The following is an 18,269-nucleotide window of genomic DNA, read 5'->3' as shown; positions in this document are numbered from 1 at the left end:
AGGAGAATGGAGAATTGTCCCGAGGGTTGAATGAATGTGCGAGGACAGTTTCTCATCAGCAGCAGGCTGTGACGCAGAAGCTCAGTGGGGACTGGCACAGGGTCACGGGTTATTATGTCAGGCCCTTGTGGGGGAGACTTTGCTTAACATTCATATAGTGCCTGCCCTCTACAGCAGTGGCAGTGATGTGGGAAATAGGTATAGTGGGGCGACTTCCTGCCGCCCGTGTGTGCCTGGGGGCAACTTCCTGCCATGTGTGTGTGCCCATGTACGGGGGCGACTTCCTGCTGCCCGTGTGTGCTCGGGGGCGAGGGCGACTTCCTGCCAAGTGTGTGTGTGCCCGTGTGTGTGAGCAATTTCCTGCCATGTGTGTGTGTGTGCCCGTGTGCGTGAGCGGGGAGTGACTTCCTGCCACATGTGTGTGCCCGTGTGCGGGGGTGACTTCCTGCCGTGTGTGTGTGTGCCCCTGTGCCTGGGGGCGACTTCCTACCGTGTGTGTGTGTGCCCGTGTGCGTGAGTGAGGAGTGACTTCCTGCCACATGTGTGTGCCCCTGTGCGCTCGGGGGCGACTGTCCACCACGTGTTAATCTGCAGTAGGCCCATGGACTTGCGACTCTGCAGGGTGCGTTTGTTGCCCCCCTGTCTCCAGAACGCATCAGAGTACGTTTATGGCCTGACATCTAAATGGAACACCCCCCAAACCCCCCCCCCCCCCGCCCCCCCAATCCCGGCTTGTTGGTATGCATTGACCGTTCCAGCACTATGCACTCGGAAGAAATGCAATAAAACATCTTAATAATCAGTATAGCGTCGCCTTCTGTGCCGAGCTGCTTCTAAATAAACAAACAACAGCAAGGCACTGATGCTCCATATTGAACGTTCCTGCTTGTCCTCTTATCACTGCAGCCTTTTAGATCTCTGTCATCTTTCTTCCACTCCTTTCGTCGGTGTCATACATCACTTGTTACAGTTTCTGGAGTCTCTTCTCCTGGAATTAGCCTTATGCCTCTATGTAAATCATTAGCATGTGCTGAGGATCCTCTTCGGGGTGATGCTGGTCTCGCTTCTCCCGTCTGTGTATCGATGCAGTTTGGTGCTGTTGTTTAAAAACCATTTAAAGGTCAGAGCTGTGAGGGGACCCCAGAGAAGTAGCCCATGAATGTGAAGAACTAGTGCATGCTGATACTGTCAGATATTCCCCCACGCTGCTGCTCTGTACAGGGAGCTGGGTGGGCTCCACATGACTCCCCACGACACAGAGCAGAAACACTGTGAGCTTATGCTTTTCGTGTCTCTCTGTTTTGTGTGTATGCAGAGGAAGACGTGGAAAACTTTGAAGTTTCAGCGCTGCCTCTGGACACGCAGAGGAACATTGAGGCGGACAGCTTCTGGTGTCTGAGCAAGCTTCTGGATGGCATCCAGGTCTATCTCCGCCGCCCTGCATGTATAGCTTGTCTGTGCCGCCCCGCCTATGTAGCCCTGCTTGTGTGGCTCCGCCTGCACCATCTCCTTTGCGTAGCTCCGCATGCATTGCATCATCGATGTAGCTCCACCTATGCCACTCTATGGCTCCACCTGCCCCGGACTATCGATGTAGCTGTGCCTGTGTAGCTCCACCTATGCCACCCTGCCTGTGCTGCTCCGCCCGCGTAGCTCCATCTGCTCCGCACCATCGATGTAGCTGTGCCTGTGTAGCTCCACCTATGCCACCCTGCCTGTGCTGCTCCGCCCACATAGCTCCACCCGCACCACTCTGCCGGCTCCCCCCCGACTGCAGCGTTCTACAAGACACGCTGGTGTCAGTGGGACGTTTTAAACAAATCAACTTTTATGCAAATTTTATCATTTCATGGCACATAAACAGATATGTGACCCATCACCACGAAATGAGTCTTAAATCGCACTGGTAGAAATACACCCATAAGACTCATTTCGTGGTGATGGGTCACATATATGAAGGTCCATTCTCAGTATGATTCCATTGGTGATATTTTAACTCTAGTATTAACTGGCCCGTTCCTGGATAATCAGCACAGCCTGACCTCACGGTCCGACACGCCTTCTGTGGCTTTCAGTGTCGGCTCCCAGACACACAGGCTCCTGCCTCTGGATTTATTAGTCTACAGGGGTGGCCAGAAGCGCTGCAGCAAAATCAGTTAAACTCTGAATGGGCAGGAGAAAGGGATGCTAGGAGTTTTCCATTTTCTCTGTTGGCTGAAAGAAGATGGATAAGAGAAAAGGAAAAGGGGAAGATTGATCAGCACCTTTAAATTCCTTGTGCTTTTTGTTTTCCCTCCACCCCCGCTCCTTCTCTCTGCTCTCGGGCAGGATAACTACACTTTTGCTCAGCCCGGGATCCAGATCAAGGTGAAGGCCCTGGAGGAGCTGGTCAGCAGGATCGATGGTGAGATGTTTGCCCCGTACCCGCCGTCGTCGTCATCCGTCTTCTGGGGACGCGGCTCGTTTTAAACCTCGCTGCCGGGATGCTGGATGGATGTCCGCACCGAGATGCGCTGAGCTCTGAGTCATCTGCACGAATCGCTGTAGAGAGCCAGCCTGTCCTCCGCCTCACAGTAAGGAGCGTCGCTCGGTCGGTGTGTGCACCGCCTGGCGCCTCCTCCCGCCGCCTCCCCCGGCTCCCCGGCGGGTCCCTCCCGCTCCCAAGCCTTGGTTCTGCCTGTCGTCTTGCACAGCCCTGATTTACCACCCGCCTGTTACTGCCGCCGCTGTTATTGTTTGCTGCAATAATAAGCTGAATGCCGATCGACAGCGGGGCCCCGTAAAAGGCAGCGGCCGCCGGGGGGGCGTTTGCGCGCCATCAATCAACGCCTGGCGAGGTCAGCAACGTCGCCGCGGCATAACCAGCACTACGCTGCAGAGGAATGAGCGTGCGTCACGGGGGGGGGGGGGGGAGCAATATGGAACTCAGTGAATCTGCTCGGAGCTCTGCCACTGCCCGAGTCTCTTACTAGCCATTACCGCTTCATACCAAAGAACACGCCGGCGAAGAGCAAAGGACCGGCCCCCACCCCGCCATTAAGCGCGTCAGTCCTGTCCCTTTCCCTGCATCGTCGTCGGGTCCGGACCAGGCCAATCTCGCACGTTTGAGGCTTACCTCTCTTCCTCCCTCCTCGTCCTTTCAGTCAAAGTCCCCAATAAGCCAGCTAGCATTAATCGGTAATGGCACCCTGCTTTTCTCTTTAGGAACTTAATTTTCTTTCTGTCTAATGTAGCTGATTAATAGAGGCCAGAAGAAAGCATAAAAACAAAGCCTCGCACCGTCCGCGGCCAACCGCAGCAGTCCGTTCTCTTTGTCTACGGCTCTCGGCTACCGTTGGGATCAAAGACGAGAGTGTGTGGTGGTGAGAGGGAGCGCGGCTCAAGGTGCTGTGGATGAGCATGGCCAGGGTTCACACCCAGCACCCCGCAGATGCCCCATTCAAAGAAACCAAAGAAGTTTTTGTGTCATGTAGTGAGAATCAAGTGAGAGGTGGGGCTGCTGCGGGGTTCACAAGCTCGAGCGTGTGATTAAGATGCTGCCTGCTGACTGAGGCCCCCGGTCTGAAGATAAAGAGGTTAATTGGGGTGCGAGGTAAAGACACAGCGTGGCGTGATTTATTGTGGGAGTCTCCAAGCTGCTTCTGGACTTCTCGGCCATGAGCCGCAGCCTGGGGGCCTGCCTGATGATACGGCCTAAATTACAAGCCGCTTGATGGATTCCTTCAAACAGAATGCTGTCAATATTGTACTGTAACTAACTGCTAAGTGGACGGATATTCATGTCGTATTGTTATATATGCAGATCACCAACACATGCATAGTTTTTCCAACTTAAATTGCAAGCTAGGGGAAACTAAACCTGTGGCTTTCTGGTCCTTCACCAGCACACCACCTGCTGGCAGACTATGTCATTACATCTCTCCCCACAGAGGACGTGCACAGCCACTTCCGGCGGTATGAAGTAGAGTACCTGCAGTTTGCCTTTCGGTGGATGAATAACCTCCTAATGCGAGAACTTCCCCTCCGCTGCACCATCCGCCTCTGGGATACTTACCAGGTGGGAACCTGAATGCTGGCACCTTCACACACCATCTGTGTACGCGCTCCTGTACGGGAGGCCCTCACACCTGAAATGTACGCGCTCCTGTACGGGAGGCCGTCACACCTGAAATGTACGCGCTCCTGTACGGGAGGCCCTCACACCTGAAATGTACGCACTCCTGTACGGGAGGCCGTCACACCTGAAATGTACGCGCTCCTGTACGGGAGGCCCTCACACCTGAAATGTACGCGCTCCTGTACGGGAGGCCCTCACACCTGAAATGTACGCGCTCCTGTACGGGAGGCCCTCACACCTGAAATGTACGCGCTCCTGTATGGGAGGCCGTCACACCTGAAATGTACGCGCTCCTGTACGGGAGGCCCTCACACCTGAAATGTACGCACTCCTGTACGGGAGGCCGTCACCCCTGAAATGTACGCACTCCTGTACGGGAGGCCCTCACACCTGAAATGTACGCACTCCTGTACGGGAGGCCCTCACACCTGAAATGTACGCACTCCTGTACGGGAGGCCGTCACACCTGAAATGTACGCGCTCCTGTACGGGAGGCCCTCACACCTGAAATGTACGCACTCCTGTACGGGAGGCCCTCACGCCTGAAATGTACACGCTCCTGTATGGGAGGCCGTCACGCCTGAAATGTACGCGCTCCTGTACAGGAGGCCCTCACACCTGAAATGTACGCACTCCTGTACAGGAGGCCCTCACACCTGAAATGTACGCGCTCCTGTACAGGAGGCCGTCACGCCTGAAATGTACGCGCTCCTGTACAGGAGGCCCTCACACCTGAAATGTACGTGCTCCTGTACGGGAGGCCCTCACACCTGAAATGTACGCGCTCCTGTACGGGAGGCCCTCACACCTGAAATGTACGCGTTCCTGTACGGGAGGCAGTCACACCTGAAATGTACGCGCTCCTGTACGGGAGGCAGTCACACCTGAAATGTACGCACTCCTGTACGGGAGGCCGTCACGCCGGAAATGTACGCGCTCCTGTACGGGAGGCCCTCACGCCTGAAATGTACGCACTCCTGTACGGGAGGCCGTCACACCTGAAATGTACGCGCTCCTGTACGGGACGCCCTCACACCTGAAATGTACGCGTTCCTGTACGGGAGGCAGTCACACCTGAAATGTACGCGCTCCTGTACGGGAGGCAGTCACACCTGAAATGTACGCACTCCTGTACGGGAGGCCGTCACGCCGGAAATGTACGCGCTCCTGTACGGGAGGCCCTCACGCCTGAAATGTACGCACTCCTGTACGGGAGGCCCTCACACCTGAAATGTACGCGCTCCTGTACGGGAGGCCGTCACACCTGAAATGTACGCGCTCCTGTACGGGAGGCCCTCACACCTGAAATGTACGCACTCCTGTACGGGAGGCCGTCACGCCGGAAATGTACGCGCTCCTGTACGGGAGGCAGTCACACCTGAAATGTACGCGTTCCTGTACGGGAGGCCGTCACACCTGAAATGTACGCGCTCCTGTACGGGAGGCCGTCACACCTGAAATGTACGCGCTCCTGTACGGGAGGCCGTCACACCTGAAATGTACGCGCTCCTGTACGGGAGGCCGTCACACCTGAAATGTACGCGCTCCTGTACGGGAGGCCGTCACACCTGAAATGTACGCACTCCTGTACGGGAATCTGTTCCGCCTGCTGTGTACATAGACCTGTATGGGAAGCCATTACAGAGGGAGAGCCAGAGGCTGAATTTGTACCCTTAACCCTGGAAGCATAAATCTGCAGGGCTGATCCACCTGCCGCTCTCTGCATTCACCCTGTGTTTTGAATACTTACCTGTGTTCACATCTGTCATTTAATGTAACGTTACTCCATCTGCATCTGCTCACTAAGATATGTAACATAAAACATATATGCATGTCCACTCATAAATGCTCAGTAATCATCTGGATATGAAATAAATATCTTAAGACCGTGTAGTTTAAGTATCAGTTTTCAGAAGCAGGGTGAGCGTGCTGGAGGAAGAGAGAGAAGACAGACGTCCCAGAAGGGGAATAGGATATTAGAGGCAAGGTAGACGCAGACTCCAAATGATTGGAGGATGGGGGGGGGGGTGGTTATAATGGGGGAGGAAGGCAATGAGGTGATAAGACAAGGTTCACACTCAAGGGTCACTAAAGCTGATCAAGGCTGAGGGGAGTCAGGAGCAGTGTGACAGCGAGCATCCTTCCGGGGGGGGGGTTTAGCCATGAACGCGTTCAGCTTAATGGGATTCCTGAAAGATCAGAAAGTTAGTGCCCCCCTGCAGACCTGCTACACTGTGCGCCTCATGCACCTGCACTGTACTCGAACCTCGACAGTGGCGTGTTTGTGTCCGCTGTACAATTATAGCCCTGGGCTGGCATTGCAGGCAGAGGCATCCCGCGCAAGAGCAAGCTTTTAACGTGGGGGGGCCTTACTGCACTCTCAGGATCAGAAACCTCTCTGCTGTTCCTTATCGCTACTGTTGATCTGAAGGGAGCCTCGTCTCTTGCACTATGGCTGGACTCTCGGGCATCCCTTCTCACCCACGCACAGCTGCTGGGGATGTACCAGCTCGCTTCGTGGTACCAGCTCGGTCCCCAGGTGTCCTGCCCTTACGGGGTCGCTGTCTTTTCCCCAGGGACTACGGGACACCCTTACACTGCCCCCCCCCCCGCGCTCCTCCCTTTCTCCTCTCATCTCCTCCATCTGCTGTTATCATCAAGGTAGCTTTTCTCAAGCCTCACCCAAATCAGTGCCAGTGGCCGCATAGCGATTATAAACGGCCAGTGTGTTTTCCTGCAGTGAAGCTCACAGTGTCGATCTTTTTTGTATTCCCCTAGTGTTCTCGGTAACCCCCCACGCCTGAATCTGTTCAAGGCCGTCTCCTCTCCTGGAGTTCAAAGCCCAGCTTTCACTGTGAAAATAACCAGTTCTCTGGGGCAGAGGCTGTATCAGCTAGTTAGCTGATGTATAGTAATTACTGCCAGTTCATGCATACAATACCACTGGATTCAAGTGAAAACACTTCCTCAACAGCGAAAGACTAACTATTACTATTATGAACTCAGTACACTGATCCTAATGGTAATTACTGGATGTGAACAGATTCTGAATCACACTGCGTTATGCTGCCCTTGCAGTGAGGTTGAACTCTCGGAGATGCAGTGCAGCCAGCCTTGAACAGATTAATCCGTGTGAGAGGATAGAAGTTGAGAGCCAGCTATGGTGATCTCTTCTTGTTGCTCTTGCTGGTTCTTCTCCGTATTTCCATCCTTTGTCTGGTATCCCTGCTTGCTGCCGCCCATGCTGCCATTCACTGTCTCAATCCCGCTCAGTATTTGTAGCCCTGCTGGTCCGTCGCGACATCCGGTCAGTGACGGGAGCCGTGAGCATCCCGCTTCGCGGGGGGGTGTCAGGGTTTCTCCTCTCAGTCTATTTGCAGAAACATTATGGGGTGGAGGGGTCGGACGAATTTGAAGAGACTACAGCCCTCCCCCTAAGGTTAATCCATTGATTACCTCAGCTCTCTCACCCTTGCCAGTGTGGTGGTATATGGACAGTCATGTATATCAAGCAGGAACAATGTGCACTTTGATGCCACAGATATCCAAGGTGCTGCAGTCAAACTCCAGATTAGCCGCCATCTCCCTCTAAGTTCGGGTCAGATACGCGTGGCTTAGGCTTACATCGCAGTTTTCTAAGTACTTGGGAGTGTTGGGTGTGCAGAGAGGAACAGCCCAGCTTCCTGGATCGTCTTTAGGTTGCCTGGTGCTTGCAGCTCTGCAGCTCTATTATATCCTCCAAGTCTTGAAGCTGTTTTTCTTAACAGCCCTTTATGAAGTCTGTGGGCTTTTTGTGGCTTCAGAATAAGACGCACAGAAGAGGACGTCTTGGAGGCCGGCTACTCTGAGGATGTGTGAAAAGGAGGGGGGGGCAGAGAGAGGTGGGGAGGTAAAGTGGCGGTGGCGGCCTCTCTCGCAGGCTGTTAGCGTGACAGGCCATTAGCGAGGTGCGCTAAAGCAGGCTCCCGGCTCACCGTCTCGCCCCCAGCTCTCGTCATCCCACCTCATGGCAGATGAACGCTTCACAGCCAGCCTCTCAGATGGGTCGAGCGAAACAAAGCCGAACGGCGGAATGCTTTTGTTCCTCACGTCTGACGAGTGAGCTGCGCGCATTGGGGATAAAGGGAAATGATCGGAGTGAAGGAGACCGAATGGGGAGAGGGGGTTTGGCCGAGAGGCCGCCATTTTATAGGCATGACAGCAGCTCTGTGCTGGAGCCGCAGTCTCATCCAACCTTTGCGTCCCGGATTAGCAGAGAATGCTGTCATTTGCATTTCCTTTCGGTTTGAAGCACAAAGCTGCGAGGCTGTTACTGCTGTGTGGGTTTGCCCTGTCTGTTGGTGGGTTTGCCCTGTCTGTTGGTGGGTTAGCCCTGTCTGTTGGTGGGTTTGCCCTGTCTGGTGGTGGGTTAGCCCTGTCTGTTGGTGGGTTAGCCCTGTCTGTTGGTGGGTTTGCCCTGTCTGTTGGTGGGTTAGCCCTGTCTGTTGGTGGGTTAGCCCTGTCTGTTGGTGGGTTTGCCCTGTCTGTTGGTGGGTTAGCCCTGTCTGTTGGTGGGTTAGCCCTGTCTGTTGGTGGGTTAGCCCTGTCTGTTGGTGGGTTTGCCCTGTCTGTTGGTGGGTTAGTCCTGTCTGTTGGTGGGTTTGCCCTGTCTGTTGGTGGGTTTGCCCTGTCTGTTGGTGGGTTTGCCCTGTCTGTTGGTGGGTTTGCCCTGTCTGTTGGTGGGTTTGCCCTGTCTGTTGGTGGGTTAGCCCTGTCTGTTGGTGGGTTAGCCCTGTCTGTTGGTGGGTTAGCCCTGTCTGTTGGTGGGTTAGCCCTGTCTGTTGGTGGGTTAGCCCTGTCTGTTGGTGGGTTAGCCCTGTCTGTTGGTGGGTTTGCCCTGTCTGTTGGTGGGTTAGTCCTGTCTGTTGGTGGGTTAGCCCTGTCTGTTGGTGGGTTAGCCCTGTCTGTTGGTGGGTTAGCCCTGTCTGTTGGTGGGTTTGCCCTGTCTGTTGGTGGGTTAGCCCTGTCTGTTGGTGGGTTAGCCCTGTCTGTTGGTGGGTTAGCCCTTGATATTGAGTTATCCCTTTTGTGTGTGTGTGTGTGCGTGTGTGAGTGCACACGTGTGTTCGTGTCGTTGCTTCTTATTCAGACATTTTATCCACATGTTTCGGCAGGCTGAAGCTGAGGGATTCTCTCACTTTCACCTCTACGTCTGCGCTGCCTTTCTGATCGAATGGAGGAAGGAGATCTTGTCCATGGTGGACTTTCAGGTACACACAGTCAGTCACATATATGTATGTATGTATGTACGTATGTATGTATGTATTCACTGTATGTACAGTATCTCACAAAAGTGAGTATACCCCTCACATTCTTGTAAATATTGTATTATGTCTTTTCATAGGACAACATTGAAGATATGACACTTTGATACAATAAAAAATATGACACTTTGATACAATAAGTAGTCAGTGTACAGCTTGTATAACATCAGGGGCTTGAGAAGCATTTTGAATGTGGGAGGGGACACACTGGCATAAAGCTAATATTTTATGTTAAATGTGGGGGAGTCCAAAGGAATAATTCTGAAATATGGGGGGGGGACACATCCCCCTCAGATTGAATGTTGGCGACACCCATGTATATAACTAAACACACAGTCATTAATGTCTCAGCTGCTGGCAACAAAAGTGAGTTCACCCCTAAGTGAAAATGTCCAAATTGTGCCCAATTAGCCATTTTCACTCCCCGGTGTCATGTGACTCCTTAGTGTTACAAGGTCTCCGGTGTGAATGGGGAGCAGGTGTGTTAAACTTGGTGTTATCGCTCTCACACTCTCTCATACTGGTCACTGGAAGTTCAACATGGCAGCACATGGCAAAGAACTCTCTGAGGATCTGAAAAAAAGAATAAAGATGGCCCAGACTATAAGAAGACTGCCAACACCCTGAAACTGAGCTGCTTCACTGTGGTCAAGACCATACAGCGGTTTAAGAGGACAGGTTCCACCCAGAACAGGCCTCGCCATGGTCATCCAAAGGAGCTGAGTGCACGTGCTCAGTGTCATATCCAGAGGGTGTCTTTTGGAAATAGACGTATGAGTGCTGCAGAGGTTGGTGGGAGTGTCATGGTTTGGGGCTGCATGAGTGCTGCCGGCACTGGGGAGCTACAGTTCATTGAGGGAACCATGAATGTCAACATGTACTGTGACTATGGATGGGAATCGTTAAGGAATTATTGATGTCGGTTCCAATCATCGATTCTTCTTATCGATCCGGTTCTTCGTCGATTCCCTTATCAATTCCTGATCTCTGTAAAATAATCAAATATTAATTTATCACTGGTTATAATTTGATGGGCAGGTAATTAGACCTAGTTAGCTATATATTTATTAAGAAAAACTGTAATCCTATGCAGTTTTCGGCACCAAAAGCAGCTGTTCTATTAGCTGTTGTGTGATATGAACAATAAATAAACAATAAATAAAAAATATGTGTTATAGCACCTGAAGGCTGGCCCCCCATCCTGGGTTATTCCCTGCCTTGTGCCCATTGCTTCCGGGATAGGCTCCGGACCCCCCGCGAGCCAGTAGGATAAGCAGTTTGGAAAATGGATGGATGGAATGGATGTTATAGCACTGTAGTAACAAGCAGACAGGCACATTTCCACAAAACCAGACCATCTTCTTAACACCTAAATAATGTTAAACTTACTAATGCTTCTAAAGTGGACAACACCCTAGTTTAATATTACACATCTGCTTTACAATGTACTGACATACAAAACTAATGAAAGCATTTCATAGCTTGTACCTACTGAAAAGCGTTTTGCTCTGCTGTGGTGAAAGGATGCACACCTCTCAATTCCCATCCCTAACTGTGACATACTGAAGCAGAGCATGATCCCCTCCCTTCAGAAACTGTGCCGTAGGGCAGTTTTCCAACATGATAACAACCCCAAACACACCTCTAAGACGACCATTGCCTTGCTGAAGAAACTGAGAGTAAAGGTGCTGGACTGGCCAAGCATGTCTCCAGACCTGAACCCTATTGAGCATCTGTGGGGGAATCCCCAAACGGAAGGTGGTGGAGCGTGTGATGTCATCATTGAGGAGTGGAAGAGGATTCCAGTGGCGACCTGTGATGCTCTAGTGGACTCCCTGCCCAAGAGAGTTAAGGCAGTGCTGGAAAATGATGGTGGCCACACAAAATATTGACACTTTGGGCACAATTTGGACATTTTCACTCTCTTTTGTTGCCAGTGGTTTAGATATTAATGGCTGTGTGTTTGTTATTTTAAGGGGACAGCAAGTTTGCACTGTTATTCAAGCTGTATACTGCCTGCTTTAGCATTGTATCATATCTTCGATGTTGTCTCATGAAAATATATAATAAAAATATTTACAAAAATGTGAGGGGTGTACTCACTTTTGTGAGATACTACACACGTATGTATGTACGTACAGTATGCATGCATGCCCGCCCACCTGCCTGCCTGTCTGTCTGTCGAAAATTAAACCTTTAAACCCACTATGGCTGGTCAAACACTTCATTGCAATTGAAATTATTGGCCTCCCAGTTTAACAAGCACCTCACAGACATATTTCACACTCTAATGGTTTTCATAGCTCAGTGGTCACCAAATGAGAAATGAAAAATTCAGTTATTATTTTCCGGAACTTTCTCTTTCACCTTTGATGGTTCTGGTGATTTCTTCCCCCATCACTCATGCTTGGCCATTAGAAGCCTAACCCCCCCCCCCCCCCACATCCACTCAATCTATAAATTCCCTAGTGTGAAAGCACAGATCTCGGTGCCCACAGAGTTTTAACTTCACTAAGACTGGAATCGTTTCGGGTCTTTTCCAGAGCTTGCTCATGCTGCTCCAGAACCTACCCACAATTCACTGGGGCAACGAAGAAGTGGGACTGCTGCTCGCTGAAGCCTACAGGCTGAAGTACATGTTCGCAGATGCGCCCAACCACTACCGAAGATAATTCCATCCACGAATGGAGTGTGTATACCTCGATAGTGATGCAGGTGTGCTTTGGAACGTACTGGATGAGGAACCCAAGTCCTCCTGCTTTGACATAAGACATTTACAGATATAGACTGCTATACACGCACAGAAAATGCACATGTAGCCCCATGGCTACAGGAGCAGGGTGCCAATCCCTTGATTGCCCCTTATTTGGGCATTCCCTCTCCAGACTGTGATGGGTTAGAACTGTCTATCTACCTACTTGTCTGTTACAGTTTCTGATAAAGAACTCAAAGAGGGGCTGGACATTCCCAGGCTGCCAGTTCCAGGAAGCACTGCAGGACCGAACACTCTGATTGCCAGGGACTGTAAAAAAAAAAATAAAAATTCATCAGGTCTCTCTCTTCCTGTATGATACCTGCCTAGAGGCGTAAAGCATAAGACTCTGTGATGTTGTCCCTCAAGGGTACGGAATGTACCCGATGTACTCTGGTTCTATCATTTTGAAGCTGCTGGTCCAGAACTTAGTGCAGCTTCTGCTTGGTCCGGTACCCTCCATCTCTCCTGCCTCTCCACAGCAGACGTGACTCTGCTCCCGGCACCATTCGCTTCCCCTGACCTCCGACCTGTCGTCCCTTTCTGCATTCTTTGCGTCTGTTACAGTTTAGCGTTTGCATGGACTGCAGCTCTTGCAGTCTGTCTGCACAGTGCGCCTGCTCTGCGCCGCAGAGCTGTACTGGGATCGATGCACGCGGCTCTGGACCTGAGGTGTCGCCCAGGCTGTGGGGCGTCCTAGAACCCTGCTGTATGGGACAGAAGGCCGTGCACAGCTGTAAGGCTGTGCTGCTGCTGCGCAGTGGGAGGGCAATCATGTGTGTGCTTTGCCCCCAGTCTCCTCCACTGTATTCAGCCTGTGAACACGAGGACCAGCCACACTTGCTGCAAAATTGGTGGCATTGTGTAACCAATGCAAACACAGATCAGTGCAAAGGAACACTGCGGGTGTGCTTGGTTCTCACTCTGGGATCTTTTTGTTATTTTAGTCTGTATTGGATAACATAACAAAATATAGAGGTATTGTAAATACATATAGATAATCTTATTCTATTTGAATCAGCTGCAGAAGTGAGTCACTGGAGGGGAAATATTCTATGGAAATGGGGAAAAATAGAGAAAAGTTTAACTGTGCATTAGCTGCCATTGAATGGGGGTGATTTTTAAAACTGGGCAGGGATTAGTGTATTAAATTTAGAGTTATGATCTTTCCAGACATGCAGCTGTCAGTGAAATAGCACACTGGGCCCCGACTTGCCGCTTGTGTCCGGCTTAGCTGGAGCTGAAGCAGGTCGGCCAGCCTGTGGTGAGACCCGACAGCCAGACCACAGCCCAAGCCTGCCTTCTGTCATGCAGACAGTCTTCACTCTTTGTTTGCCTTAACCCCCACCCCCCCCAAAGCAACATTTGAAACACCCCTGCAGTGCTGCCCCCAGAGGCTCCTTATAGACAGATATGGCCGTAGAGATTTCTTGGGAGAGTTTAGCAAAAGATTAATTGTTTGTTTGTTTTTTGTACCTTGTGTATTAATTTGACAATCTGAAAGTTCCTGATCATGTGGAAAGCCTTGGATAGAAAGCATCTAAGAATTCATCTCCCTGAAGAAAATCAGTAGACCTTTCCTGTTGTGCTTTTATCAAAGGTTTAAAGTTTAATTGTTACATACACAGTGCAGTGTGCAGTGAGATGCACAGGTGCCTGCCACTGGACTGTGAAATAGGACATACCAGTTTGATTCCAGCCGTATATTAACAAACATTAATCATTTATGCTGTGCTACATAAGATGTACTGTGTTCCGCTAGACATTTTCCCCTTACAGGAGTAGCATAGCTGATTTGCACTAATTGTTTATTTGAAATGCAGACAATTCGAATAATTTGGTGTCACAGGAATTTGACTTTGACTGCCTTTGGACTTGGTGACATTGGACCAAAGCCTGAAGGTGATATCGGGGATCAGAAACAACCTCTTATCCCATCTCAGCAGTGTATTAGTGATTTTAATAAAGTATTTGGAACATTTTCACACAATGAAGGATTTTCTTGACTGCACAGGGGCACAAACTTGTTTCATATATTGTTTTAGAGTAATGAGTGATGAAAGAAAACAAACAAAAACAGGGGGAATGGAGTGCCCTGCTGATTGCGTGGGACTTCATTTCTGCGGTACCATAAGAGTGCCTTTAATCATAACTCGCAGCTGTGGTGTGCTTAAATTCCTTGGGGGGAATCTCATGCTGTTGCACATTTCCCTGGTGCAGAATGGGCTGCCAGTGGAAATGCCTTGGAACAGAATATGACTTTCTGCGAGGCCGGCTTCTTGGATAAATGAGATCACACGCGGATGCTACTGCAATTACTTCATCGGCCCCTGCAGTAGAAAGACCCATGCATGGGTGAAGATGGTTTTGAAGCATATCAAGGTTATGAGTCTGTTAGTATTTTTTGGTGGGTGGAATCATTTATTACAAAGAAATCATTAATGCGACATAAGGATACTGGGAATGTCATGAGAGGGTAACTGAAATTAGCTGGAGAGTTTTCTTTTTGAAGGCATGCTCACGCAGGCTTGGACGTTTCGTGGGATCTGCAGCACGGCACTCCAGGCCATAATAACTGGCTCCTTGGGTGGATCATGACTGTTGCGGATGTAGATACGTCCTCCTACATGCCGTCTGATGTGAGACTGCAGCGGCTGCTTATCTTGAAAGCAGAGAACGAGTTCCAGTCAGGCCGCCTATGGGAGAACCTCCTGCCCTCCTCCTGTGCTGCCCCCCTCTTACCTGCAGAGGGCGCTCATTGGAGAAAAACTCCCCGCTACTTGCTATTTCTGGGCTGTCAAATGTTTGTCATAATTGTTTTATATATTTATTAAGAATTTACACAGAATTAGCTTGCATTCACAACGTCCTGCATTCACAAATTCAATCATTTGAATACCTGTAATTTTTACTTATACCTGAGAGTTAATCAAAATTTTTCATTGACGCTGTACTTCAGAACATTTTTGTGTTGAATGGTTATAAAAAGGTATTTAAGAGATTTAGTTTGTTTGCCATTTGACCCCCCCCCTCCCCCACCCCCGCCTTCACCTTTCCTGCTCATAGCACAGCCCCCTCGAACATGAAGCTTTTCTGTGGTTTCCAAAGCAGCGCTGCATTGTCTGAATACGTTCCCTTCTTCCTACAGCAATAATTTTCTTTGGCTGTTGTGAATTACACTCTTCTGTCAACTAATCGATAATTTTTATTTTATTCTCCTACGTCCAAACTGCAGCGCAGCACTAGGAGTGCCCTGCAAATATATATCTGAGTTTTATTTCCACTTCAGCAGTGGGAGAGGATTTTTCTGGAAGCTTGCCGTCAAATTTCTCCAGGCTGTGTTTACTGGTGTGGTCTTATTTTTAACCTACGGGAGGAGTGAGCTGTCAGAGCATCACCATTTCAGTTTTTTAGGTAATTCTCAAGGAAGTGTAAGAACATGGCAGTGATTGGATTTGGGTTCTGTTTGTCTGTGTGGCACAATATTGTTTGCAATAACAGCGATCCAGCTCTCTACATGCCTGAGGTCAGCAGACAGTCCTTTGTATCATGTTTTCTTTCTAGTTAAAATGCAATATCGAGAAATCACAGAAGTATCCTTAATATTGGTTATGTAACTTGGACCCAGACGTTATTATAATATAAATGTACTTATAACATATTGAAGGCAGTAGTAATCGACTGGCCTATATTAAAGCTTGAAGTTGGTTTGGAAGAAGTGGTTCTAGACTACTTCACTGTGACATTCAGTAGTGATTTTGAGATAAAGAGCTAGGAAGGATGTCAATCCAAACCAGTCTGTTCCCATGCAGAACAGAGACATTTAAGACTGCCAGTCGGCATTGCCTGATTTTCAGTCTAAGTGCGGGGCAAAGTAGACGGAGATTTGTATCAGGGAGGAGGTAGCAGAGGATTAAGACAGAAATTAAGGGTTTAAATTTCAGAAAGTACTTACTGCGTCTTCGGAATCACTCTCATAGGATTTACTGCTAACGAAAGAGATACGATGCAGGTCATTCTAATCAGCAGCAACAACAATAATAATTCATAACAGCAAACAAAGGAGCACACTTTAGCTTTGCTGCGCAAGCATGAGTCTTTAGTCTACATAATAGGTTGGAAATAAATTAGCTTAATTTTAAACAAAACATGATTGTGAAGGCCAATCTATAAAACTAGAAGAAGAAGATACAGAAATATATGAGAATTATGTGCCCTGTTGGTACAAACATGCAAGAATCTGTCAAACTGGTGAAAACCCCCTCATTCAGACTGCCTGCACCTGAGAGCCGCCCCGGGTGCAGATCTTCTACTGTACCGGTGCTGCTCACCATCGTCTGCTTCCTGATTCTCCCAGCCCACGACACCCTGGCTGAGCCGCTGAAACCGAGACGTCAGCATGCTGAACAAATACACAGCCGAATGACTTTGGTCTTTTAGTACTGCCATTGACAAACCATGACGTTAAATATTTGCCTTCGACGTAAAACAAAGATGGTGTTTAATGCCACGTTATTGCTTTGGATTCGTCTGTGTTTGGCTGCACCGTAGCATTTCATATATCCTGGATTTTTGTTTGGTGTAGCTGTTAATTTAGCCTCTTGAAGGACCGTGTTCATCAAAAATCAGGCATCTGCAGGTCCTGCGTCCATTTACCCGCACTGTCCCATGAACTCAAAGCACCTCTGGTGTTACCAGTTTTATTTTATGTCACCCCCCCCCCCCCCCATTTGAAATATGCCAAAACAGTCATCACTTTTTGTTTGTCCACTTAATGCTTCTGTGATCAATGCTGTTTTTTGAGCCTTAATGAAAGAAGAGTGACTGGCTGTATATTTGCCTTTTGTTTATATTAAACTATCTTCTCATAATATGATTTGTACGTGTCTGTGTTCATTAGTTTTTTTTTTTTGTGCCAGCTGTGAGTCATAAGTTCTTAATTAGAATTATATGTAGTGTCATGCATACATTGTCTATAATTGGTGAAATTATGGAGCGTGGTAATACCAAGTGAATTAACGTTCCATAGTGATAATGTTACCTTTCACAATGGACTACAGATAGTGCAGCCTTGTGATCATATGGATGGATGGGGTCACTATGCTTCTCCCCCTGTGTGGCGTGTGTTTGCCCCCCCCTGCACTGCCTGATATCTGCAGTGCTGTATGGAGGCCTTGCAGGTCACCCCTCCTTCCCAGGATGCCTCTCCTACCAAGTTCCCAGTAAAGCAACGCAATCTGACATTTCTTTTGTAAGCCATATTAAAGCCTGAAAAATTGCACGTCTCTCTCTATAAAGGCACTGTCTGCAATGAGAGTGCAGTTCAGCCAAGGCTGCATATTTTCAGCTTTATCTATCTATAGATCTATCTATCTGTCTATCTATCTATGTATCTGTCTGTCTATTGGTATATCTATGTCTGTCTGCCTGTCTGTCTATCTGTCTGTCTGTCTGTCTGTCTATTGGTATATCTGTGTCTATCTATCTATCTATCTATCTGTCTATCTATTGGGCTGTCTATACAGTATTTATTTATTTGTTTGTTTGCTCTTTTCTTTATTTTTGTCCATCCATTTTCTAATCGCTGACGCTGGTCGGGGTCACAGGATTTTTAGTTTGTGTCGGCGTCATATGTTTGAAAAAGGCAAACTATACACCAAGCATAAATGCTGAAGTTGGCTATGGCCTTTGAATTGGAAAACAATTTGCTGATTGTGGTCTAAGTTATATTGAGGGACACTGCAGTCGCTCCCTTCGTCACAAATGCCAGCCTCCATTCCGGTGTGCTTGCTGTTGATTTGGCCTCCTCCTGAAGTGAAGCGGTGATTATGGGTGTCCGAAAGGTGAAGCTTCAGTGACTCAGGGACAATAATACAAAAATCTGCTTGTCGGTACAGCTTGTGCCGTGTGGGGAGTGAGTCTGCTCTCATCTCCTCCTCAGGAAATGTCAGTGCTAATTAGGAGCCTTCGCAAGGTTAATGACCCTGTGCCGGTGATGGAGCCCGCAACTGCTAGTGGCCTCTCTCATATTTTCCTGGTGCTGTGTGCGGCTGTGTTTATATTCACCGGCTATTACTCCACACACTCCCATGTGAAT

At 49.2% G+C, this 18,269-nt stretch overlaps 1 protein-coding gene and 1 long non-coding RNA gene across 3 annotated transcripts in view; one reads left to right on the top strand and one right to left on the bottom strand.

Annotated features, from left to right (window-relative positions):
• The window catches only part of tbc1d22b (TBC1 domain family, member 22B), a 41,349-nt gene extending 24,306 nt beyond the window's left edge, over positions 1 to 17,043 (top strand). For both annotated transcript variants that reach the window (XM_049016764.1, XM_049016765.1), the window contains 5 exons: positions 1,316 to 1,422; positions 2,329 to 2,404; positions 3,930 to 4,057; positions 9,271 to 9,366; positions 11,964 to 17,043. In XM_049016764.1, the coding sequence (XP_048872721.1) occupies positions 1,316 to 1,422; positions 2,329 to 2,404; positions 3,930 to 4,057; positions 9,271 to 9,366; positions 11,964 to 12,092 (536 nt within the window). In that variant the 3' untranslated portion in view covers positions 12,093 to 17,043. The remainder of the gene's footprint in view (positions 1 to 1,315; positions 1,423 to 2,328; positions 2,405 to 3,929; positions 4,058 to 9,270; positions 9,367 to 11,963) is intronic.
• LOC125744681 (uncharacterized) lies at positions 4,067 to 5,877 on the bottom strand. Its single transcript, XR_007398472.1, has 4 exons — positions 5,534 to 5,877; positions 4,888 to 4,925; positions 4,242 to 4,355; positions 4,067 to 4,203 (listed from the first exon to the last, which is right to left on the bottom strand). It is a non-coding gene; the product is annotated as an uncharacterized LOC125744681 (long non-coding RNA).
• Positions 17,044 to 18,269: the final 1,226 nt, after the last annotated feature.

Source organism: Brienomyrus brachyistius, chromosome 6 (assembly GCF_023856365.1).
Source record: "Brienomyrus brachyistius isolate T26 chromosome 6, BBRACH_0.4, whole genome shotgun sequence".
Classification (NCBI taxonomy): Eukaryota; Metazoa; Chordata; class Actinopteri; order Osteoglossiformes; family Mormyridae; genus Brienomyrus; species Brienomyrus brachyistius.
Note: the sequence above shows the minus strand (reverse complement) of the source record. Positions and strands in the feature narration are given on the sequence as shown.